At 49.7% G+C, this 24,935-nt stretch overlaps 1 protein-coding gene and 1 non-coding gene across 4 annotated transcripts in view; both read right to left on the reverse strand.

Moving 5' to 3' along the window:
• Vdac1 (voltage dependent anion channel 1) overlaps positions 1-22,596 on the reverse strand; it is a 28,530-nt gene extending 5,934 nt beyond the window's left edge. The window contains exons 1-5 of one of the 3 annotated variants that reach the window (XM_075992676.1): positions 22,289-22,596; positions 6,859-6,925; positions 6,217-6,266; positions 4,258-4,410; positions 4,084-4,136 (exon numbers count right to left, since the gene is read on the reverse strand). In XM_075992676.1, coding sequence (XP_075848791.1) covers positions 4,084-4,136; positions 4,258-4,410; positions 6,217-6,266; positions 6,859-6,925 — 323 coding nt within the window. In that variant the 5' untranslated portion in view covers positions 22,289-22,596. Of the gene's footprint in view, positions 1-4,083; positions 4,137-4,257; positions 4,411-6,216; positions 6,267-6,858; positions 6,929-19,165; positions 19,187-22,288 lie in introns of those variants that run through there. The other 2 variants (XM_075992675.1, XM_075992678.1) reach the window with 2 other exon arrangements.
• LOC142832051 (small nucleolar RNA SNORA20) lies at positions 7,962-8,080 on the reverse strand. The gene has a single exon (XR_012907144.1). It is a non-coding gene; the product is annotated as a small nucleolar RNA SNORA20 (small nucleolar RNA).
• Positions 22,597-24,935: the final 2,339 nt, after the last annotated feature.

The following is a 24,935-nucleotide window of genomic DNA, read 5'->3' on the forward strand; positions in this document are numbered from 1 at the left end:
TGCCAAAGCTAACGACCTCAGTTGGGTCCCCAGAACCCACAAGATAAAAGAAGAGATCTCCCAAGGCTGAGGCAAGATGATCATAGCTTGGAGGCCAGCCTGAGCTACATAGTCAGATCCTCTCTGAACAAAACACGCACCTGGACGCGGAGGCAGGAGGATTAGAGTTCAAGGCCAGCCTCAGTTACTCAGAAACTCAAGTCCAGCCGGGTGGTGGTGGCACACGCCTTTAATCCCAGCACTCAGGAGGCAGAGGCAGGTGGATCTCTGTGAGTTCAAGGCCAGCCTGGTCTACTAGAGCTAGCTCCAGGACAGGTTCCAAAGTTACAGAGAAACCCTGTCTCGAAAAACCAAGAAAGAAAGAAAGAAAGAAAGAAAGAAAGAAAGAAAGAAGGAAGGAAGGAAGGAAGGAAGGAAGGAAGGAAGGAAGGAAGGAAGGAAGGAAGGAAACTAACTCAAATCCAGACTGGGCTACTTGAGACCTTCTCTCAAAAGACAAAACCAGTGAAAAGCAGTATTAACCAAAGCGTAGTGCCTGTAGCAGAATCTCTGCCCAGCCACAGGCACCACCCACACAGATTCGTACAATGCCTCCACTCACTGTCTCATGGGATTCTAGCCAGGAGTCCATGCATCCAAAGAAAAAGGACAGAGACAGAGCTAGGGTGACTCAGCCATCCCCAGGTCTCTGCTCCTCGTGAAGCTAGGGAAGCTCTCCTTTCTCAAATGTCACTGGGATTTTTTTTAAGCTACTTAAGCGGGGGTGCTAATTTGACAAGCACTCAAAAGAGACATGACACACAGTGATGGTTAGCAACAGGCTTTATCTGTGGAAGGCAACACTTGTGGGGGTGCTAATCCCTCAGTAGGATCTGAAGTCCCGCCTAGCTGTGGCCCACATTTGGCTAAGGGTGGCCAGTGTTTTCCAGGCATCACCAGAGCTTCAGGAAGCCAGTGTTCATTTCCATTCTGTCGAGAGCCATCAAAGCTCCACTACCCAGCACACCTCGTGCCTAAAGCTCTACCCTATAAACAGTCTACCCAAGGCTCCTAGGAGGAATGGCCGGCAGCAGGACTAGGGAACAAAGCCTTCAGACGAAGCTCTTCTAAAACAAGAAATACAGATGAGCTCAAAGGGAGATGAGCTCCCCAGAAGCCCAGACATATCAACCTGACAGAGCTCCAAACTGTCACAACTGAGACGTGAGCCACAGCACGCATGATGTAATAGAACACAACTCACAGAATAAACGTCCATGAATCTATCCTAACATAAAAACTGATCAGGGACTGGCAAGGTGGCTCAGCAGGTAGAGGTGGTTGCAGCCAAACCTGAGCCGAATCCCTGGGATTAGCATGGAGAAAAGTGAAAAACAAACCCAGCAAGTTGTTCCAGTCCCAGGGCATCCAATGCTCTCTCCTAATCTCAATAGGCACCAGGCACACACACGATGCACACACATACATACCTGTAGACAAAACACTCACACACATAAAGATAAATACATTAGCCATTCTTCAAAAATGTCCAGGTCACAAGAGAAAAAGACGCAGAGTGTGTCCCAGGAAGAGACTGCAAGGGAGACCTGGGCGCTCAATGCAATGGAAGAGCCAGAACTGGATCCCAAGCCAGAACGAGAACATTAGCAGGGCAACGGTTTAACAGTGCGGTACCAACGTTCGCTTGCTGGCACTCATCTTCGCCACAGTTGCTCTACGACAGGGACACAGTCTGCAAACTGCATCGCTGGGCCATTTGGTCCTTAAGCAAACATCATGGGGTGCACTTACAGAAACCCCAGATGGCCATGGTTAATCACTCAATCATGGTCTCCTGGTGCACCCAAGGGACAGAGCACACGTAAGATGCCCAAGGCAGGCAAAGGAACCCAGCACAGGCGTTCACAGGAAACATTTTATAAGGAACACACTAATGGGAAAACGCACAGTGAGTACGTGAGCCATTCACACACTCAGTCTGTATCACCACCAAACACCGTGACATGTGCATATCTGTACACAATAGACTTTTACAGAGAGGTGGCGGAGTGGGTGCTGTTTATGTCAGTTATTGTACACTCAGGAAATACACTCTGCCTCTGAGCTGTTATCATCTCAAGTTCCCATAGGTGTGCAACTGAAATACTATGTAGCAAGTGGCTGTATATTCTTTTTTTGTTTTTTTTTTTAATATTTATTTATTATGTACACAATATTCTGTTTATATGTATGCCTGCAGGCCAGAAGAGGGCACCAGACCTCATTACAGATGGTTGTGAGCCACCATGTGGTTGCTGAGAGTTGAACTCAGGACCTTTGGAAGAGCAGGCAATGCTCTTAACCACTGAGCCATCTCTCCAGCCCCCTGTTTTGTTTTGTTTTTCCAGACAGGGTTTCTCTGTGTCTTTGGAGCCTATCCTGGAACTAGCTCCCGTAGGCCAGGCTGGCCTTGAACTCACAGAGATCCACCTGCCTCTGCCTTCTGAGTGCTGGCTGGGATTAAAGGCATGCGCCACCACCGCCTGGCTTAAATGGCTGTATATTCCATATACATTATGAGCTGTGTTATAATGTGATGGTAAACAGAAGATTTCAACATTAGAAGGAGCTAGGGGAGAAAAAGAAGAGAATTCTACATGTTACTTTTATCACAATTTTCTATATAAAAACTGTAAAGTTATTTCAAAATAAAAGGTTAACCTGAGGGGGCTGGAGAAATGACTCAACAGTTGAGAGCACTGGCTGCTCTCGCGGAGGACCCAGGTTCAGTTCCCAGCACCCACACAGCTCACACCTTTAATCCCAGCACTAGGGAGGCATAGACAGGCAATCAAAAAAAGAAGAAAAAAAAATCCCAGAATCACAAAAAATAAAAGCACATGCCATGAACAGTGAATATTAAAGATGATGCAAATGGTAAATTTTATACATGTCTTGCCAAACCAAAAGCCTGCCAAACCAAAAACCTACTAAACCAAAAAACGAAGACATGAGATTTAGTAAAAGCCTAGACTCGATCATCAGTGGGCAAAACAAGCTTCCCTTGATTTAGGAGAATCACCACTCTGAGCACAAAATCACAAGAGTGTAGACTATTCTAGAAGGGAAACGTTCTGTCTGGTCCTGTACAGCCTCAGGAGCTAAGGAAGGCCAGCTTGCTCTCTTTGCCCTCTGATGTGTCAACAACCAACAGGCCTAATCTGTTTCTGGCAGAGATCTCAGTGTCTCAGAAAACTGGGAGGAGGGACCTCCACACCTACAAAACAGGCAACAGTGACCGGAAGCCCCTGCTTCCAAATGCCACTTCTGCCCTTCAGCCTTGGCCACTTTTGTTACTGGCAGCTTTAACTAAAACACATCGACAGGACAGAAAGCTGCTGCCTACAGCCAGACATACAATGGGCATCGTGGGATCCAAACACTGGTCTGAGTCCTCCGCTACCAAGGACAATCCTCAGCCCTGGGGACACAGCTCAGTGGGTGGAGTGCTTACCTGGGAGCACGAACCCCGGCTTTGACCCTTACACCCCCAGAAACTGGATCACATACCCGTGATCCCAGTACTTGGGAGGTGGAAGCAGGAGGATCAGAAGTTCAAGGTTGTCCCTGCCTACTTAATAAGTTCAAGGCCAGCTTGGGCTACTGAAGACCCAGTGTCAAAAGGAAAAGGGAAGCTCCTTGGGGCAAACAGCATCCTGACCCAGGCAACCTCGGTCCCCGAATGTGCAGAGGAACACACAAAACCATGCGTTAGATAAATGTATTTTCTAATGCTTGCTACAGCACAGCCCATTAACAGATGGGTATCTGTGTCCTGGCCCAAACACCACTACAGAACTCACAGAATATACAGAGCTCGGACCAAGGCAGCCCTACTGTTGTGTCATTAGTTTCTGTTCTTTGATACAGAATCTCACTATAGCCCTGCCTGGCCCTGACCCCTCCCCACCCCCCAGTCTCCCGGTTTGGAGGCTACCTTTAATATGATGTCACCCTTAACACCAAAGTCCTTTGTCATGAAGGACTTTTCCAAGGCCCACAACATCCTAAAATGTCCTCGTGGGACAAAGGCGAGATCCTTACCCAGTGTTAGGTGAGAAGGATGAGTCGAAGGTCAGCTTCAGCCCACGCGCGAGCTGCACAGAAGAGAGAGGTGGTACAGGTTAGCTGAGGGCTGGGCCGCGGACGCTGTGATGGGAATGGGTGGAGCCAGGATGGGAATGGGTGGAGCCAGCACTTCTGGCGGGGAGGCCTTACCTGGTCTTCCACGGTGATCTCGGTACCCAGGGTGTTGTCTGTGTTCCACTTTTCTGTAAACGTCAGGCCGTACTCAGTCCATCGATACTTGGTTTCCAGACTGCCGTTCACTTTGGTGGTCTCTGTGTTGGCGGAGCCTGAGCTGGTAAATTCCTTAAAGGAAAGAGAGTCTCAGCCCACAGTCCAGCCTGCCCTCAGTGCCTCCCAGGACCTTATGCAACAGAGAGTCCCCAGCATATCCAACTAGAATTATTTCTACAGTTCAGTTAGATACTGAAAATACAAAGGACTGAAAGATCCTGCTACCAAAAGGAAGCTTCTGGGGAGTTCTTTGGAAGACAGCTTCCTTCTTCCCCTAACGGCCCTTAAAGTCTTCATAAGAAGCCACCCAGCCTCCAGCTGCCTCCAGCCTCAGACAGAGTCATTGAGCGAAAGCTGACACAGCAGAATTCTAAACCCACACTCTTCCTTCCAACAATCTAAAAACAAGAATGTTCTCTAAATAATAATGAAACATTAAAACCATAGGTGGCACACATCTTTAATCCCAGCACTTGGGAGGCAGAGACAGGCGGATCTCGGTGAGTTCGAGGCCAGCCTGGTCTACAAATCGAGTTTCAGAACACCCAGGACTGTTACACAAAGAAACCCTGTCTCAAACGCCCCCACATACAAAAATATAGGTAGAACATGCCTTTAATCCAGTCTACACAATGAGTTCTAGGTCATCCAGGGTCATGTCTCAAAAAACAAAACTAGCCGGGTGGTGGTGGCGCACGCCTTTAATCCCAGTATTCGGGAGGCAGAGGGAGGTGGATCTCTGTGAGTTAGAGGCCAGCATGGTCTACAAGAGCTAGTTCCAGGACAGGAACCAAAAAGCTACGGAGAAACCCTGTCTTGAAAATAAAAAATAAACCAAAATGAAATAAATAAATAAAAATACATGTCAACAGAGCTGAAGACAGCTCAGCAGTAAAGAGCACTTACTGCTCTTGTAGAAGATATGGGTTTTAATCCCAGCACCTACAATACAGTTCACAGTGACCTGTAAAAGTAACCCCAGTTCCAGGGGATGCAATACCCTCTTTTGGCCTCCCCAGGTTCCTTCATACATATGGTACATACAAACTCATGCAGGCACAAACACACGCACACATATGCACACACACACAAATAACTCTATAAAAAGAAAAAAGCAGCTGAGCAGTGGTGGCACACGCCTTTAGTCCCAGGACAGCCTGGTCCACAGAATGAGTTCCAGGACATCCAGAACTACAGAGAAACTCTGTCTCAAAAAACTAAAAAAAAAAAAAAGAAGAAGAAGAAGAAGAAGAAGAAGAAGAAGGAAGGAAGGAAGGAGGGGAGGGAGAGAGAGAGAAAAAAAAGAGAGAGGAAGGAAGAAAGGAAGGAAGGAAGGAAGGAGGCTGGAGAGATGGCTCAGTGGTTAAGAGCACTGGCTGCTCTTCCAAAGGAACCAACTTCAGTTCCCAGCACCCACATGGCAGCTCACAACTGTAACTCCAGTTCTAGGGGATCCAAAACCTTCATACCAATGCACATAAAATAAAGTTAAATAAATTATTTTAAAAAAAAAGAGAAGAGAAAAAGAAAGGCCAATTTTAAAGTAGGAAACATCAAGGAGTAACCAGGCTAGAGGTTTAGGTCAATGGTAGAGCATATGTGTACAGTGTGTTAGGGTCAGAGTTTGATTTCCTTCCAACACCACAAAATAACTTGTAAAAAAGCAACAAACATAAGGGCACTTTACCAGAGGCCACTCTCATTTTCCTATGAATACCAGCAGCTACTACAGTCCCAGACCACCTATCATAAAGATGACGGACAAGCACAAAGGGCACAATCCAAATAGGCAACTGCTTCCGGCTCAGCCAGTCTGGACACAGCACCCCCTACTGGCCAGAAACAAATATACTGTCCCGTGCAAGCGGAACAACTTACCAATCCATTCTCCGACTTCGTTTTCAAATCAAGTTTTATTAAGCCAAAGCCTAAAAAAGAAAAAAGAAAAACAACCATAAACAGGTTAACTAACCAAGCCAGAGGGGTTGGAGCTGCAGCTTAGTGGTAGAACGATTGCTAGCAAGCTCAAGGCCCTAGGTTGGATCCCCAGCACTAGAAAAATAAAAACTTGGAGCTAGAACACCTCTGCCTTCCTCCTGGCCAACTGGAGATGCTTACAGAAACTCACTACAGCCCTAAGCGCTGGGGGCACCTGACGCCTGCTGCTGCTTATGGGAAGCCTATGCAACAGGGGCACACTGAGAACGCAGGCTCCACCTGTGCCCATGCAGGGCCGGGGAGAAGGGAGTGGGGGAGATTCCCAGCAGCTGGCAGAGACACAGTCATCAGGGCTGGTAGGCCCGTCAGGCTAAATTTAAAATGTCATTCTTCTACTGGGGCAGACGCAGCGTCAGCTACTTGTCCTGCAATGCCTGAGCCTCGCCACTGGGTGGCGCACAGCCGCAGGAAGCTCATCTTTTTGACTGCACAGCTGGGAACTGACCACCAAGTGTCTCAAACACCGTTTGTAGGTAAAAGGCCCTCCTTCATCCCTCCCGACTCCCTCCCTCCAACACTCACCATAGCCCTTGGTGAAGACATCCCTGGCAGACTTGCCAAGATCAGCATATGTGGGAGGCACAGCCATCTTCTGCCACAATAAAAGAAGCACCAATATGAATGAATGCATCGGTAATTATGGAAATTAGTTTACCACCAGTAAAAGTTATTTGATATAATTTAACAACCAATAAAAACCACCCAGCTCTAAAAGTCCCAGGCATCTTTCCCTGCCGGGTGTGGGTGTGACATGAGCCGTCTCGCCCTTCCTCTGAGGCCAGACGTGCAGGAACTTAGTGATCGACCTGACTTTAGCAGCCCCAGGCCTAAGCACAGACCAGAGCACAGGGAGCGTCAGTCAATATTTGACGATGAATGAACTTTGAAAGACACGTTCCCAGGAGCCAGCGACATTGCTGAACCGCAGAACTCTCGCCAATACAGCATATCTTCTTACAAAGGCCGGCTGTTTCAGCCGGTGACTGCGCAGAGGGGAACCAGAGTTCCCCACAGCGATCGATGTATTCCACACAGGGCTCTGATTTCATTCTCTGGACTGGTATCAATGAGTACGTTCACGTGCCTCCTCCAGGCCAGCTTTTCACATCATCTTCACATTCGGGGACCACTTTTTACAGTATGACAAGCTAGGTAACTCCTCACATGAAAAGAAACCCAATCACATGCTACAAAAGGGAATCCAGGGCCCACGGGATGGCTCAGTAGCTCTTTAGCCTTTCCCTACCAAGCCTGGCTACCTGAGTTCAGTCCTTGGGACTCACAGGGCAGAGCTCCCCCAGGAAGTTGACCTCTGCACCCACTACACACACACACACACACACATACATAAAACAACTAAATATAATTTTTAAAAAATTGTAAAAAAATAAAGTTTTTTTTGTTTGTTTTTTGAGGTCCTGTCTTTCTTGGAATTCACCCTGTAGACCAGGCTGACCTCAAACCCAGAGATCCGCCTCTGTCTCCTGGAGTACTGGGATTGAAGACGGGCACCAGCAACACCTGGCAATTATTTTCATTAGTATTTTTTTAATTAATGAAAACAGTATTAACTGCGAACACCCTTGACTAAATCCTGCTCACATTTAAATATAAGGCACCAAGAACAATGTCTAGACCATGCAGAAGAGAGAAAATCGCAATTTACAATTGCCCGATATTATTTTATCCCATGCGTATAACTGTTCCTGCCACTGAGAGACTAGAGCAGCAAGTAAACGGGAAGCATTTTTTTTTTTTGCAAAAATCTCATATAGCATAGGTTACCCCGGAACTCACTGTCTCACTGTGATGGTTGATATTGTCAGGCTTGCCAGAATCTAGCATTACCTTGGAAACGGACCTCACTGCACCATTCCCTAGACTGAGCTCCCAGGCTGTCTAAACCGAGGAATGGAGCAGAGAACATCACTCAGCAGCTCCCTGCTTGCTTCCTGGCTGTGACCCGCTGCCAAGACCCTGCTGCCTTGACCTCCCGCCCCGCACATGGCACACACACACACACACACACACACACACACACACACACACACCTGCATATGGCATCTCCTGCCCCTTGTACAGTACCCTTGAACACTGAGCCAGGACAAACTGCCTCAAGTAGCTTTGGTCAGAGTATTTTCTCACGGCCTCAGGAAACTAAGTAGCCCAGGATGACCTTGAACTCCCAACCCTCCAGCCTCTGGGATAACAGGAATGTGCTGTTACACCAAGCAAAGCTTTAAGCATTTATTGTACTCCAGTGTGGCTTTTAAAAGTTTATTCATTTTTATTTTATGCGTTTACCTGCATGTATGTAAATGCACAACACTCCTGCCTGGTGCCTGAGGAGGCCAAAAGGGGGAAAGTCGGTAACCATCTGGAACTCCTTAGAAGTGGAGCTACAGATAGTTGCATCTCCGTGGAAGATGGGACTTCTGTAAGAGCAGCAAGTACTTCCTGAGCCACTTCTAGCCCCACTGGGCCTTTATTTTTAAAAGCAACTATCAGCCAGGCAGTGGTACTGCACACCTTTAATCCAGCATTTGGGAGGCAGAGGCAGGAGGGTCTCTGAGTTTGAGGCCAGCCTGGCTTACAGAGGGAGTTCTAGAACAGCCAGGGCTACACACTGAGAAACCCTGTCTTGAAAACAAAACAAAACAAAAGCCACTATCAAAGTATTATCTGGGGAGCTGAGCCTAGAGCCCAGGGGTAGCACACCCACTAAGCATACACACTAAGGCCCTGGGTTCCATCAATAGTATCACCAAATTAAAAACTCTTCCTTTTAGCTTTTCTTTTCGTTAATGTGTCTGTCTATGGGTGAGTACGCACACATGGGTGTGGGTACCCTAGGAAGCCAGAAGAGGGCGCTGGTTGTTACACATGTCTGAGTCAAATATTTATTCAGCATCTCAGTGGTCAGGGAAAGAGTAACTATGATGGTCTCTGCTGTAAGGATGACATTATATTCCTGGAAGGTTTTGTATTGACAAGCTGTATAGAAAAAATTTAAATCCTACTCTGGGACAGCGCACACTGTGACGTCTGTCCTAGAAGAGAAGGCACCATGAATGAAAGTCCCATCTCAGCACCATTAACTTCACTAACCTAAAGAGTGGTTCCACTTTTTTCCCTCTTCCTGAGGCAGGGTCTCATGTAGTTCAGGTCCGCCTGGAACTTTCTATTGTAGCAAAGGATAAGCTTGCATTTCTAATCCTCTACCCCTGAACTGCTGAGATTACAGGCACACATCACCACGCCTCCTTTGTACTTTGCTGGGGTTAAACTTAGGGTTTTGTGTACACTGGCAGGCACTTTGCCGACTGAGCTAAATTCCCAGCCTGGTTCCTTTCACTTCTAAGATCTCGTACACCTAAATTATCAAACTGAATCTGCATATATGCCGCGACACACGTATGCCTGGTGTGACACACGTAGGCCTGGTGAGACACATGTACACCTGGTGAGACACATGTATGCACACACAAACAGGAATATTCTTGTATGTTCTCAGCAACTGGGAACCCCCTGGGAAAGACTTCAGGTGATCCCAGGAAACAATGAATCAACTGACCAAAGTCTTCCCTTCAGAGACCACAGAGAACCCAAAGCAGAGCCAGCAAGATAACCCAGCAGGAAAAGGCACCTGCTGCCACACCCGACAATCTCAGTGGGCTCCTTGAAACAAGCAGGGTGGAAGGCAGAACCAACTCCCAAAAGTTACCTTGTGACCTCCACATAATAAATCAACCTATCAATAAACAAATAATTGTCATTAAAAAAATTAAAAGACAGCCCACAACCATATAGTATGCAGTGCATACTATAGTACACCCAACCATGGGCTCCAGTGCTGTCTGCAGTCCGGGCTGGACTTCACATGTTCAGAGGCTCTGCTCATCCTGCCTTGCTTTCAGCTCTTCTAGAACTGGGGACTCTCCTCTTCCCACCAGCCCCTTCCAGCAGGCACACATACCCCAGTGGCAGGCAGCAGACTTCACACCCAGGCCTTGGAAAATGGCACACACACCTCAGGCCAGATGGGCCTGACCCTAAGAAAAGTCAGCAGCATTCAGCCCTGGGCTGGAAGGTAACGCAGCCCAGCAGACCTGCAGAGCATCTCAGTGGAGAGCCCAGAACATTCCCCATCTCTGCCTGAGCTAAGAACTATCTGTGAAAACACAAACACAGGGATATGAAGAGATGGCTCCTTGTTTAAGAGCACTTTGCTGCTCTTGCAGGGGACCCAGGTTCAATTCCCAGCACCCACATGGTGGCTCACAATTGTCCATAACTCCAGTTCTGGGGGGATCTAACGCACATAGTGCACACACACATGCAGAAAAAACATTTATACATATAAAATAAAAGATTTAAGAAATGAACAAAATAAAGCGAACAAAAAGAGCCACCTGTAGACAGAGCTGTCTCTCCCCAACAGGCAGGAACAGAGGGACCAGGCCCATCTGAAGGATCCAAGGTCGCTAAAACCCACACTCTGACCGATTTTTAGAATTTCATTTTATATTTGTGTATACCTGTGTGTGTGAATACGTGTGTGTGACGTATGTGCCGCATGTGCTGAGCTGCCTGCAGAGTCCAGAAGACACCCGATCTCTTGGAGCTAGACTTACAGGTGACTGTGAACTACCCAAAGTGGGAGGTGGGAACCAAACTCAGGTCCAGTGTTAAAACACACCCTTATTCCCAGCACTCAGGAAGCCAACGTGGACTGCAAGTGAGTTCCAGTACAACCAGGGTCACAGAGAAACCGTATTTCAAAATAAATAAAAAGTAAAACATCAGAGCTCTTAACCCCTGAGCCATCTTGATAGTGTGCCTTCCCACATATGTGCCTGATTTTCAGTTTTTAGTTTTTTATTTTTCTTTTGAGATAGGATCTTATACAGCCCAGGCTGGCCTCAAACACACTACATGGACAGGGATGTCCTTGAACTTCTGATCTTCCTATCTCTATCTGAGAGTGTTAGCAGACCAACCATTTGGGATGCGTGCAGTGTTGGGGCTCTGCATGCTAGGCAAAGCCTCCGCCAATGGGGCTGTGTCTCCAGTCTGTCGTCTGTCAGAGGCCAGCTCCTTCCCACTACTCTTCCCTGACCTCCAGAAAAGTCTGCCCCCAGGACCCACCCTGCAGACAGGCATCTCTGCATCTAGACCAGATCCCACCTTGAGTAAACGGCAGAGCGTTCACTATTTAGTGTTCCCCAAATGCGTCTTTAGACACTAATCCCAAGCCCAGCATGGAAAGCCACCTGCTAAAAAAGAAAAAAAAAACCCACAGCAAACATCAGCTACATTATCAGCACTAAGGAGATTAGTGTCCAGGACAAGAGATGGGACGCCAGCGCTCAGAGCGCGCGGGGGGGGGGGGGGGGGGGGGCAGGCTCTATGGGTCCCCTCTGACTATTCTACCATGCTGCCTTTATTTGGCACCTGCTGCATGTAAGTGAACTTGCAGCACACAAAAACAGGCCTAGCTGCCAACGTTTTACGTCAGCCACTGAGGATACCAGCTTCCCCACTTGCAAGTTAACACCCTTTCCTAAGTCCCATGAACAGAGAGGGGAACATAATGTCCCCAAGTCCAGGCCGTTAAGACAAGGTGACAGGCTTGTCCACATCCAACCTGGAAGGTGTGCCCTCCACCTTTTGGGGGAAGGGGAATATGTACAGGAGAGTCAAATTTTCTCTTGGGCCAGAGGCAACACCCCTCTGAGCGTGATCAAATGCCCCCTGCTGCTAGGTTTCAGTGGCTTTCCCTTCTGCCCCCCAGGCACCCATGCCCCATCCTGTGATGTGTTTATCCAGCAGGATTAAGGGCAGCCTGAGGCAAGAGGAGGGTTCTGCCTCTCCAGAGCAGCGCAATCTCCCGACAAAAATAAACAGCACCCATAAGACACTCATTTCCTAGCATCTCAGAACTCACTCAGAAATGCCTCCCTGGTGGGAACAAAGCTCAGGCTCCTCAGCCGGAGAGTGAGGGCTAAAAAGGGATGCATCCTCTCACTTTCTTTTCTTTTTAAATATTTATTTATTTATTTATTATGTATACAATATTCTGTCTGTGTGTATGTCTGCAGGCCTGAAGAGAGCACCAGACCCCATTACAGATGGTTGTGAGCCACCATGTGGTTGCTGGGAATTGAACTCAGGACCTTTGGAAGAGCAGGCAGTGCTATTAACCTCTGAGCCATCTCTCCAGCCCCTCCTCTCACTTTCTTAACCCTGCCTGGAGGTAGAAGCCAGCCCAGGCCCCTCCGAGGCCTTCCTCCCACCAGAAGGCCAGTCATCAGGCACTGTGGATACACAGCAGCATCACCCACACCCCTTCAGAAGCCAGCACTGAGCATGAAGCGGAGCAGCCCAACACAGGCCAGGCAGCCAGCCCCGCATACAGTCAGTCAACCCCGCACACAGTCAGGCAGCCAGCCCCACAGTCAGTCAACCCCGCACACAGTCAGACAGTCAGCCCTGCACACAATCAGACAGTCAATCCCACACAGTCAGGCAGCCAGCCCCGCACACAGTCAGAAGGCAGCCTGAAAAGACTACACAGCTCTGCCTGGATGTTGGAACCGAAGCACAGCCTGGGGGCTTCATGCCAGTAAGAGGTAAGAACACAGGAGGATGGGTAGGGCACGTCAAAGCAGACCAGCTCTGAAGAGGACCAGCAAGTCACAAGCGGCAGAGCTCCCTGCCTCCCCTCCAGTCAGCCAGCCTACCAACCCAAGTCTTCCCTGGCCGACCTTGAACAAATGGAGCCAACCCCTCCAGCCTAAGGAATGGATACCCAGCCATACTGGAAGCTCTGAGGGAAAGGATTGTATATCACCTAGCAGTCTACACAACACACTTACATAACCCCCATCGTGGGGCCTGGAGGGTGGGGTGGGGGGAAAGGCAACATCTTCCTGACTCATCAACTACACACAAGTGACAGCTGCTCAGTCACCACGCTCCCACCCTCCCCTCCTCCTCCCACACCCTGAACTCAAGGCTCCTCAGAGCCTCAAGCATATGTTTGTCCAAATGTATCTACAGATGTCAAGGCCTGGCATATAATGGGCATTTGTGAGCAAACACGCAATGGGTGGTGCATGTCATATTTTTAATTACATGTATTTAGTGAGCCTGTGTGTGCCATGGTGCACCTGTGGCGGTCAGAGGGCAGCTTGCAGTTCTAAATTCTCACCTTCCACCATGTAAGTTCTGGGAACCAAACTCGGGTCTTCAGACCTGGCAGCAAAAGCCTTTACCTTTAGTGAGCCGTCTCATCAGCCCTACCAAAGTGGTATTGCAAGATGAGTTTTCGGAGTGTTTTTTGCCGCAGCAGCTTCAGAGAGCTTCAGAGGGGTGGGATGAGACTCAGCTGGGAAGGTGTTTGCCTAGCATTAGCACAAGGCCCCCAGCACTACCTAAACCAGGCTTGGTAGCACAGGACTATAATCCCAGCCCTCGGGAGGTAGAGTCAGAAGGAACGGAAGAGATTCAAGGTCAGCGTTGGTCACAGAGTGAGTTCAAAACCAGCCTAAACCACTTAAGACTCTGTTTCAAAAATGGAGGGGAGGAGAGGCTGGAGAGATGGTTCAGAGGTTTTAAAAGTACTCGCTCGCTGGTCTTGCAGAGGACCTGGATTTGAGCCCCAACTCCCACACGGGGCTCACAGCTATCTACAATGCTAGACTTCTTCTAGACTTCTGTGGACACATGATACACACACATGCGCAAAAGCAAAGCACTCGCACACAGAAAATTTAAGGGAAGGAAGAAGGGCAGAGAATAAAAGGGGCGGGGAGGGAGCGGGTGGGGAGCTCGGGATGAACCAGGGCTATTAGGCCCACGGTGCTTAGTAAAGAGTATCATTGTAACAAAAGGAGGAAAGTAGAAACTCTGTCTGACAATAGGAACAAGAAAATTACAATGTAACCAGGAAGTAGGCACTTCCCACACAAGGCTGTCTTCCCACGCAAGGCAGCTGAGAAGCCAGAGTAGACTAGACCCGGAGACCCCCAGAGCAGGAACCTCTCTAAGGAAGAGGGGAGCCCCGGCTGAGGGACCCAGCACCCTCGGAGTTTACTGTTTCAGGTCTCAACACCAGGCACGGGTTTCATTCCTGGAGCCACTGCAGAGTGACAACCCCAAGACTGGCAAAATGCCAATGCTGAGATCCAGGAAACAGGGTGTGGATACAGTCCCTTCGGAGGGCAATAAAGGGACAATGAACTCAGCCTTAATCTTACTCCTAGGAACACACCCCACTGTAGTGATCTGGGCACCCAAAAACTATGCTCACTGCCTAACCACACCAAACCTAGAGGTGAAGTTACCAACATGCTCGTCATTAGGAAATGAACCAAGAGCAGGGTACTAACAGACTAAGAACTACCAAATAGTCATTGTAACAATGAGGTGGGTGGATGTGGAGGCAGAAGCCTGGAATTCCAGCGCTGGACACAAAGCAGAGGGATCAAAAGTTCAAGGTCATCCTTGACCGCGTGGGGAACTTGAGAAATCTGAGTTAGGAGACTGTCTCAAAACAAGAAAAATAGTGGTAGATTTGTTGTTTTTTTTTTTTTTTTTTTTTTTTTTTTTTTTTTGCTTTTCGAGACAGGGTTTCTCTGTGGCTTTGGAGCCTGTCCTGGAACTAGCTCTGTAGACCAGGCTGGTCTCGAACTCACAGAGATCCACCTGCCTCTGCCTCCCGAGTGCTGGGATTAAAGGCGTGCGCCACCACCGCCCGGCTAATAGTGGTAGATTTGTATGTGAGAATTTAGAACACTATGTACAGCTGATTGAAAGAAGAAATTCAAGCTGTGTGGTGGCACACGCCTTTAAATCCCAGCTCTTCAAAGGCAGCTGCAAGCAGAACTCTGTGAGTTCAAGGGCAGCCTAGTCGACCTAGTGAGAGCACAGTGAGACGTTATCTCAAATAAATAAATAAATAAATAAATAAAAAGAGGGGCTGGAGAGATGGCTCAGTGGTTAAGAGCACTGCCTGCTCTTCCAAAGGTCCTGAGTTCAATTCCCGGCAACCACATGGTGGCTCACAACCATCTGTAATGAGGTCTGGTGTCCTCTTCCGGCCTGCAGACATACACACAGAAAGAATATTGTATACATAATAAATAAATATTAAAAAAAAATAAATAAGTAAAAAAATAGTGCACCACAGGAAATTTCTAACTCCTCGTCATTAATGTAAGGTCCTTTTACATGCGCCTCTTTGCACAATTGCCAACTTGTGAGTAAGCCGGAGGGAACAGGAAAGATGGGTCCCATGAACAGGATGGCTGCCTCAGGGAGGAACAGGGAGTCAGGAAGGTAGATATGAGGGTCAGATGTGGTTTCCATTTTTCATTCTACTTCATTATTTACATGTCGTGAAGAGCGGAAGATACCGGAAGTCAGCAATGTTCCAACATGTCACGACAGTCAAGACGCCAGAAGGCTAGAGGAAAGGCAGAGAGGCCAAAAGCACTGACTGCTCTTCACAGGACCTGGGCTGGGTTTCCAGCACCCACATGGTGGCTTACAACCATCAATACAACCAGCTCCAGGGCTTCCAGGCCCTCTTCTGGCTTCTTGGGCACTGCACACACATTGTGCACATATAGAATATAAAATAAAAAATAAATCTTTGTGTATGTGTTGAGACAGGGTTTGTCTGTAGCTTTGGAGCCCATCCTGGAACTTGCTCTGCAGACCAGGCTGGCCTTGAACTCACAGAGATCTGCTTATCTCTGCCTGTTTCTGCCTCCCGAGTGCTGGGATTAAAGGCATGAACCACCACCACTTGGCTTTTTTTTTTGTCTTAAGAGACTGGAGAGATGCTGGTTGGTTAAAAGCAATGGCCGCTTTTCCAGAGGACCTGGGTTCAATTCCCAGCACCCACATCGTAGCTTACAACTGTCTGTAACTCCAATTCCAAGAGATCCAATGCCCTTTGAGGACACCAGGTACACAAATGGTGCACATACATACATACATACATACATCATACACACATGCAGTCAAAACACCCATTGATATAAAATAAAGTTTTAAGATGCCGGGAGGAAAAGAGATATACAGATAGTGTCCATATCAGTTCTAAGAACCAACTAAAACTTGAGACAGTAGCCCTATCACTGGGCAAGGCCTATAGGGGCACATTCCATTGCCAAGGGACCACCAACATCTGAGCCACTCTGCCCAGGAGGCAAGAGCAGGGCAGAACTCCTTAACTCCAGTGTATGTGAGAATTGCCAGGGCAAACTGCCTGGGAGCAGGCAGCAATGCTCTACAAAAAAGACCAGGCTCATTCTTCACTATGTACCCACCAGAACCCCAAAACTGACATAGACTCTGCCTGTGGGTGTCACAGGCATCGGGGTGGCTATGGATCTCACACCAGTCAGGAAATAAAGTCTCCTGAACGCTGATAACACCCGCAGAGAGCTCAGACCCCCACCTCCAAAAGCCAGGGGGAAACAGGACAACTTCCCAAAGAACAGGAGCCACCCTGCTACAGCATCTCCCAGACCATCCAGGTAGCTATAGTTGATTGTGGAAGGACATCAGGAAGGCAGAGGAGCCCCCAGGTATGAAAAGACCCACAGCCACACCCTTTCTCAGGTACCCTAAATCCCAGTCCCATTTTTGCAAATGACTTCACTATACGCAGAGATAACCAGACAATGGTGTGCTAGATACTGTCAGGAGCCAAACCAACACAGTGACCAAACTCCCCCATCACCATCCAGGAGTCCTCTCTGAAGGAGAGAATCATGGGACAACTTTTGGCTCTGCTGTTTCTCCAACAGTTTTGGGTGGTTTGCCAGAGCAGAAATGGACCCAAGCGGTATCAGGGGATGGAGAGATGGTTCGGCAGTTAAGTGCACTGGCTGCTTTTGCAGAGGGCCACAGTTTGGTTCTCAGCACCCACGTAGAGGTTCACAACCACCTGTAACTCCAGTTTAAGGGTATCCAATGCTCTCTTCCGGACCCAGATGAATGTGGTGTGCTAACATATGTTCAGGGAGAACACTCACACACACACAATGAAAATAAAAGAGGCCAGGTTCAATTACAGCAAAATCAGCCACTTATCCCCAGCCATTGGGGCCGAGGTGGGGAGTAGGGGGACGGAGAATCAACCTCCCAGAGGAAGGCAGGCTCAGCTCAGGAGTCCCCACACATACAACAGACAGACATAAACATAAACACACACACACACACCAGCACAGCACTGTCTTTGCAGCAAAGACAGTTCGGGGAACAGTCACCGGTCACTGGATCCAGAGCTGGCAAGGCACTGGCCCTTGCTCTGGAAGCAAGCTATGTTCCCAAAGCAGCTGCCCTCCCTCCCCCCTCCACAGAGTCTCACAGGGGGCAGCCTGGCTTTCCAGGCGTTGCTTCTATTTTAAAACACTCTGGAAGCTGGGACACCAGCAGCAGCACAGTCTTCCAAAAGGCTTGGGAGAATACAGCTGACTCAGGGCAGCCTGCCTACTCACTCACCCACCCATGAAGAGGGGAAGGCTAATGCAGGCAGCCAGCACTTTAGGGTCGAAGGTCTAGCCACAGGCACCTCAAGAGCCCTCACAGGAGCATGGGGGTTGACACAGACAGTTCTTTAAGCACTCAGCCTTGGGAATCAATAGCATCTGGACCCACATCCTTCTCCCCTTTCTAGGTAAAAGACCCCAGGTTAGTCAGTCTCTCTGAACCCATTTTTCTTTTCTTTTTTTTTTTAAAGTTATTTAACTTTATTTCATGCACGTTGGTATAACAATGTCAGATTCTCTTGAACTGGAGCTACAGACAGCTGCGAGCTGCCATGTGGGTGCTGGGAATTGAACCCGGGTCCTCTGGAGGAGCAGTCAGTGCTCTTAACCACTGAGCCATCTCTCCAGCCCCTCTGACCCCATTTTTCATCAATATAAAGCATTTAATACTGTGGCTAGTACACACAGCAGGCACGAAACAAACACAACTAGAATTCTATCAAGATGATAGATGACAGATCAAATTATTGGTTAATGAGCAGATGGATAGTATTTTTGTTTGTTTGTTTGGTTGGTTGGTTGGTTGCTTTTGGTTTTTCTGTGCAGCCCTGGCAGTCCTGGAACTCACTCTGTAGATCAGGCTAGCCTCGAATTCACAGAGACCTGCCTGCCTCTGTCTCCCAATCTGCCTCTGTCTCTGCCTTTAATCCCAAGTGATGGGATTAAAGTTGTAAACCATCACTGCCCAGTTTATTTTTGTTGGAGACAAGGTATAAAGTAGCCCATCAGTGAGTCTCAAACTCGTTAGGTCACCAAGAATAACCTTGAACTTGATCCTTCTGCCTCCACCTCTACCAGAGTGTACGCCCCATCAGACTGACTTTCTACAGTGCTGGAGATGGGACCCAAGGCTTCCTGCATGCCGGACAAGTATTCTACTGTGCTCCATGCCAACCCAATAGCTTCTGTTGCCCTACCTGTGGCCAGGGATCTCACCAAGCCCTTGTTTTGCACATTCACTATTATAATAATGGTTTCTGAGCATCTTGTCAAAGACTCACCCTGACCCATAGGGTCCAGAGTCCACTTTGTCCATAAAGAGGAATTGTTCAGCTGGATGCTGTCTGGCCAGGCCCTAGAAGAACACCTCCCATGTCATCCCAGGGAAAACCAGCCCTTCTAAGACTCAGCTCTAAGGTCCTTGCTGGAAACAGGACTGATTCATCTGGGCACTGTCCACTGCAGACGGCCAACACCAGCTATGTATCTCTCCCCCTGTTCCCGACCAGACGGTGATTTCTACTTTACAAACTCATACCTACCAGCTCCTCACAGCACAGCAGCAGTGCAGCGTAAGGGTAAGAGCAGAGAACTACCCTGTGCCAGCCGCCAAGGATACACAGTGGGGTCACAGAATGACCAACAGCGACAATCACACTTCTACAGCGGGCCCCGGTGTGATGGAACACAGCTACAATCCCAAAACTCAGGCGGAGACAGGAAGATCGGAAAGGTGTCCTCCGGCCTCCACATGGGCTGCCACCTCCAAACAAATAACTTTTTTAAAAACAAAAGCAGAAAAAAGAAAAGAAAAAAACCACAACGAAACAACTAAACAAGCAAATAAAAAAAAACAAACCCTCTATAACAGAAAAAACTAAGACATAGGAAAGTTACTTAACCTGAGCTAGACCCTGTGCCTCTTGTCAGTCCAGTCAGTGTTGAGAGCCCAGGCTGCCCTCTGGAGTTTTTTTCTTTCTCAGCTCTAGGTAAAGTTCTTAGATCCCGTGACTAACAGTAAAATGGAGGTCTGTGCCCAGGCACAGCTGAGCATGCTCCCAACCTCCTTTCTTGATGACTACCACGGGAACCTGGGGAAAGCACAGAACTACAGACCACAACCTTTCTGGAATCCTGTGGGGGGTTGACCTCCTGGCTTTGGCAGTTCTCGGCCAGTGTCCCTCGGTCACTACCACCGGAGGTGGCCCTCATACCGTGGGAAATTTCTTTAAGAGTAAAGGGCCTCAGATCACCTTGATGATGGGGAGTGGGGAGGGGACAGGGTTACCCTTACCACCACCATCTCAAGAGTCCAGAGTCTACACCTGCCTCTGGTCCAGCATGAGTATTCTGTGGTCCCAAACAGCTCATCTAAAGCCTCATTCTAGAGATCAGAAAAAAAACAATCACCTGGGAGTACCCACTGCTACAGCGGGGGGGAAGGGGTGGGCACCTTACTCGAAGCCACAGGATAGTGGGCACCACCCCACACAGACACCTGTCAGAAAGGGAAAGTGCATCAGGCCTAAGACCTTGGCCAGAATCCCATTCACCCGCGTCACTCTAGCTCCAAGCCCAGAAACACCCGTTTGACAAGTCCCCACAAGAGCTGGGAAGTTGTGGAACGTTAGAGGAGTTGGTTCTCATCTCTCATGGCTACTGCTGTAGGTGAATATGTGCCCTATAGCTCTTTAAACGTCGGTGACTCTGCGAGGCCAGGATAGCTTCCGGAAGTGAGTGAGATTCCCTGTCTGCTAATGGGTGTTCAAGAGTCCACAGTTGAATGTGGACCTACCATGTGCCACTTGCTGGGGTAGTGAAGTGTGGCACATGGTAGGTCCACATTCTTTTTTTTTTTTTTTTTTTTTTTTTTTTTTGGATTTTCAAGACAGGGTTTCTCTGTGGTTTTGGAGCCTGTCCTGGAACTAGCTCTTGTAGACCAGGCTGGTCTCGAACTCACAGAGATCAGCCTGCCTCTGCCTCCCAAGTGCTGGGATTAAAGGCGTGCGCCACCACCGCCCGGCTTTTTTTTTTTTTTTTTGAACATTCATTTTTTTTAGTGAAAAAAAAAATGGAGAGATGGCTCGGGGGTTAAGAGTGCATACTGCTCTTGCCGAGGTCCCAGGTTTGATTCCCAGACCCACATCAGGCGGTTCACAACTGCCTATAACTCCGATTCAGGAAATCCAATACCCTCTTCCTGAACTCTGAGGGCCCCTGCATGCATACACACAAATTCACATAGGCACAGACACGTACATTTAAATAGACAATTTTAAAAATGAAATTTAGTCCCACAGACCTTTCTTACCCACCTACTGTGGGCCAAGTGGTTCCACCCAAGATCCTGAAGACAAAGCTGCCTGGGTAAAGAAGCCCTTCACCCATCTCTCTGGTCAAGGGGAGGGGGCTTTAGAAGGCACAGGACTGGGCTAAGCCCAGATCCTTCCTGCAAGCCAGCTGGGTCTGCAGGCTGACCTGATGCTCTCTACCTGACAACTGACAGTGTTTCATAAATTATCCTCCAGTTACTCAATACCTGGCAGTGCACAAATGCTTGTTACTAACATTGTATCAATGGCATTAAAATAACAGAACTAGACTTGAGTTCCTTCCAGGACACATGTGAAACAAATGGTCTGGTGGGCAGGGGGATGCCGGGGAGAATTCAGTCCTCCTCAAAAAGCTCCTAAGGTAAGTGTCAAAGTTTCTAAGGTGTCCTTCTGCATGCCTAAAGGCTTCTTGTTAATCGGATCATTTTATTCTTTCCCCTAAACTCAGTGAAGTATATATAATTGTTCCTAATTCGCAGATGAAAAAAAAAAAACCTGAAGTTTGAAATCTTCCTACCAGTGTGACCTTGGACAAACCACGCAGAGTTGTGGGCCTCCAATCAGATGTCAGGCCCTGAAAACAGTTTCCCAAAAGCACAGTCGCATTTGACGACCCAGAACAAGGAATCCATCCCTAAGGCCAAGGAGGCCAAGGCATACGGCTCCCCTTGGGGTCTTGCCTCCAGTCTAGGCCCAGGTGCTAGTCCCTGAGGCCTAAGTCCACCCAGGACTGCCAGTTCCTTCTGGGAAGGCAGTGACCTGCGCGGGAGGGACCCAGCGCCACCTACACCGGGTGTGGGCCGACCAGGGTGTGTAGGGGCCAGGGGCACCAGGGTATGGCCATGCCTGGAGTTCGTCCTCTTGGCGGAGGAAGCTGGGTCTGCACAGACTCTAGGGGCTGGCGGGGAAGAGTTTGGGCTGAGGAAGGGTCTCTCTTCCAGATCCACGCCGAAAGATCTAGAGCCAGAGGGCGCAGCCGGGGAAGGTCACCTACACCCGCGGCCCGCCGGGCCTGCACGCGGCTGCCCTTGCCCTTCCGCCCGTCTGTCCAGATCGCCCCTCTCTCCCAAGTGTAGATGTTTTGCATGCTCTGACTCGAATCTCTCCCTCCGGAGATCCGCTCGGCGCCCGCCCTCCAGGCCTCCTCTATCCGCCCGCTGACCCTCCAGGCCCGCGATGATCCTCCCTGGTTCACCCTTCCCTGGGCCCTTCTCCTAGGCCCTGCGCCCTCGCCCGATCGTCCCTCGATCGCCTCCCTCGAGATTCCCCAGGAGCGCTGCCCGAGGCCCCCAGGGACTCAGGCATTGCCCGGGCCCTCTCTGCTGCGCCTACCTCGGAGGTGGTGACGGCGGGAGCAGCGACAGCTACGGCGGGGGCTGCGGCGAGGAGGCTGCGAGCGCAGGGAGCGGGCCGAGGGAGGAGCGGCGCGGATCACGGCGGCGCGGACACGCCCCAGCTCTGCGCGCCCGGCCCCGAAGCTCCACCCCTGGCTCCACCTCGGACAGCGCCCAGATCTGTCCCGGGGTCTTTCTCCCACCCCTCGCGCAGTGCTCTGACCCTCAGTGGCTCTGTGACCGTGTGCGACAGCGCGTAAAGGCCTGCGTGCACCCGGGCACGGAGCGATAGGGAAGCGTGGGGCTGACGTGCGTGAGGTGTGTGCGTGCGCGGGGACACGCGGGTCACTGCTAGAGCCTCCAGGCTACTGGAAGCATTTGGGAAGACGGGGGAGGGGAGCTTCCGGTACACTGAGCGGTGGCCTGGGGACCTCAGCGGATAGGGGCGCCGGAGTCTTGTGGCTCCTTGCGCAGCCTCGAGACTGCGAGTCATCCCGAGGCCCATTGGGACCACTGGGGGCTCCGGAGGTGGCACTGCATAGGGCAGAACGGCTACTGTCTTGCGTTCCGACCTCGCTACACCAGGTTTCCGGAGCCTGCGACACGCCCGCGTGCGTCAACGAGTGATTTGCGAATTAAACTCCCCTGACAGTCGGCTATGCACTGCAAATTTGCGTGCTATTTTCCCTCGTGGCGAAGCCGCTAGCCGCCATTTCCCAAGCAATTGAGAAACTAGAAAAGGCAAAGTGAGTTTGGGGGGACTCCCTGCCGAATCTCACTGCGTGGAGAGGTCACGCAGGTTCTGGATGTCTGCCCTCCTGCAGTGTGGCGCGGACCGTCACTTTCTCCCAGCCGGGCATCAGCACATGGTCTCCTTCCCTAGAGTGGCTCTCAGCGTCCCGTGCCAAACCAAATCAAAACAAGCTTGGAGAATCTGTGTAATCGCGGGTGAATGAGGATCTCACACCCTTTTCCTGCAACTAGCAGACGTCCTAGGAGAATCCAGGCATTTGGGGTCCCGCGAAGAAAGCGCCAGTTGGTTGGTTGCTCACAGCCAGTTGTGGCTGAATAAGGCAGCTGGGACACTGGCGGCCGCTCTGGGTTTAAAATGCTGTTCCAGTGGGCTGAAAGAAGGGAACTGATGTGTGTGTGTGTGTGTGTGTGTGTGTGTGTGTGTGTGTGTGTGTGTGTGTGCGCGCGCGCGCGCGCTTGGGGACAGACAGACATAGAGTTCAGTGGTACAGAGCTTGGAAGAACCCGAGTTCAAGCCACAGTTTTTCTATAACTTCCCAAGTCTGCAGATCTACCTGAGAACAAAGACCAACCCACTCCCAGAGTAAGGCAAGCCTAGGTAAGCTGCTGAGTCACCGGGGAGCGAGCAAGGTGAGACAGAGTCCGAAGAACAAGACAGAGAGACAGAGAAGACTTGTCTCCAAGAGTCTTACATTTGACCCTGGGCTCTGATGCCCAGTTGTGGGGCAAAAAGCCAATGCTCAAGGTCCTCCTCACCCTCCAAGTATCAGCCCAGCATCCCTTTCAGGTCCCCAGCCTGGAGAGCTCTAGGTGGCCTCCCCTGTCCTCCCCAGCTGCCCCAGGTAGAGTTTGAAATCACCAAGACAGCTTCCAGGCAGCTTTGGGCTGTGTGGCCATGGGCACAAAGTCTGGCTGCTCAGAGCCTCAACTTGGGAATGTTGGTGTTAGCTTAAAATGAAATGCGTGGGGCAGGGGATGAGGCAGACTAAGACTCAGTGAGCGGTTTGTTTCGCTTTTCCTGGAGAGGATTAACAGCTACTCACTGATGGCCGACTAAAGCGTTCCACTCAGAGTCTCAAGGAAGGTGTGAAGGCTTTTACAAGATGACTCAAGGTAGCTGAGAAACCCAGCCCATCATAGCTCCCAGCCCCCAAAACTGCATGCATCCCTGGAGCAGTGCACAGCTAGCCGTCTGTTCAACCCGAGTCTTCAGCGACTGTTGGCTATCTAGATAGGGACCCCACGAGTCTGAAAACTGAACTTCCCAAGCCTTGGATCTTTCAACAGCTTCCTGGTTTTTTATTTTACTTTCTGGTGCTGGGGAGGGAACCTAGGACCTGGAGCTTGCTAGGCTGCTTCCTGCCCTTTATGTATCTCTTTCCTTCCAGAAGGGAATGTTTCTATCCCAAGGAATTAGCTGCACACGAAAGGTAAAGAAAATCAGTTAGGATAGGGAGTGAGCCCTTGGGGTTGGGTTCTAACCGCACTGGAAGGGTGACTCATTGATCCTTCCCAGTCACAACCTTTAGGGGGAGGTAGCAGCAGGTCCCCTCCTCTCCCAGCCTGCCTAAGCTGATTGGGCAGGGACAGAAAACCTGACCAAACCCCGACCAGTAGGATTCTTCCTTGCAAATTTGAACTAAGAAAAAATCAGCGTCAGAGAGAAACAAGGGGAATGGTCCTGGAGTCGGCAAACTCCTCTGCACGCTTTGCCTCTCTGTCCGCCCTGAAAAGTAAGCAAAGCACTGTGGGATTGCAAGAAGCTTCGGACTCATTTCCTCATGTACCCACCCCCAGAGCTAGTCAATTCCGTGTGAATCCAGAGAGGTCTTGCTGACTTGTGGGGACATGCCAGCCCTACCATAGTTTCTCTGGGGATAAACGACCCAGTA

The sequence above is a fragment of the Microtus pennsylvanicus genome, chromosome 11 (genome assembly GCF_037038515.1).
Source record: "Microtus pennsylvanicus isolate mMicPen1 chromosome 11, mMicPen1.hap1, whole genome shotgun sequence".
NCBI classification, from domain to species: domain Eukaryota; kingdom Metazoa; phylum Chordata; class Mammalia; order Rodentia; family Cricetidae; genus Microtus; species Microtus pennsylvanicus.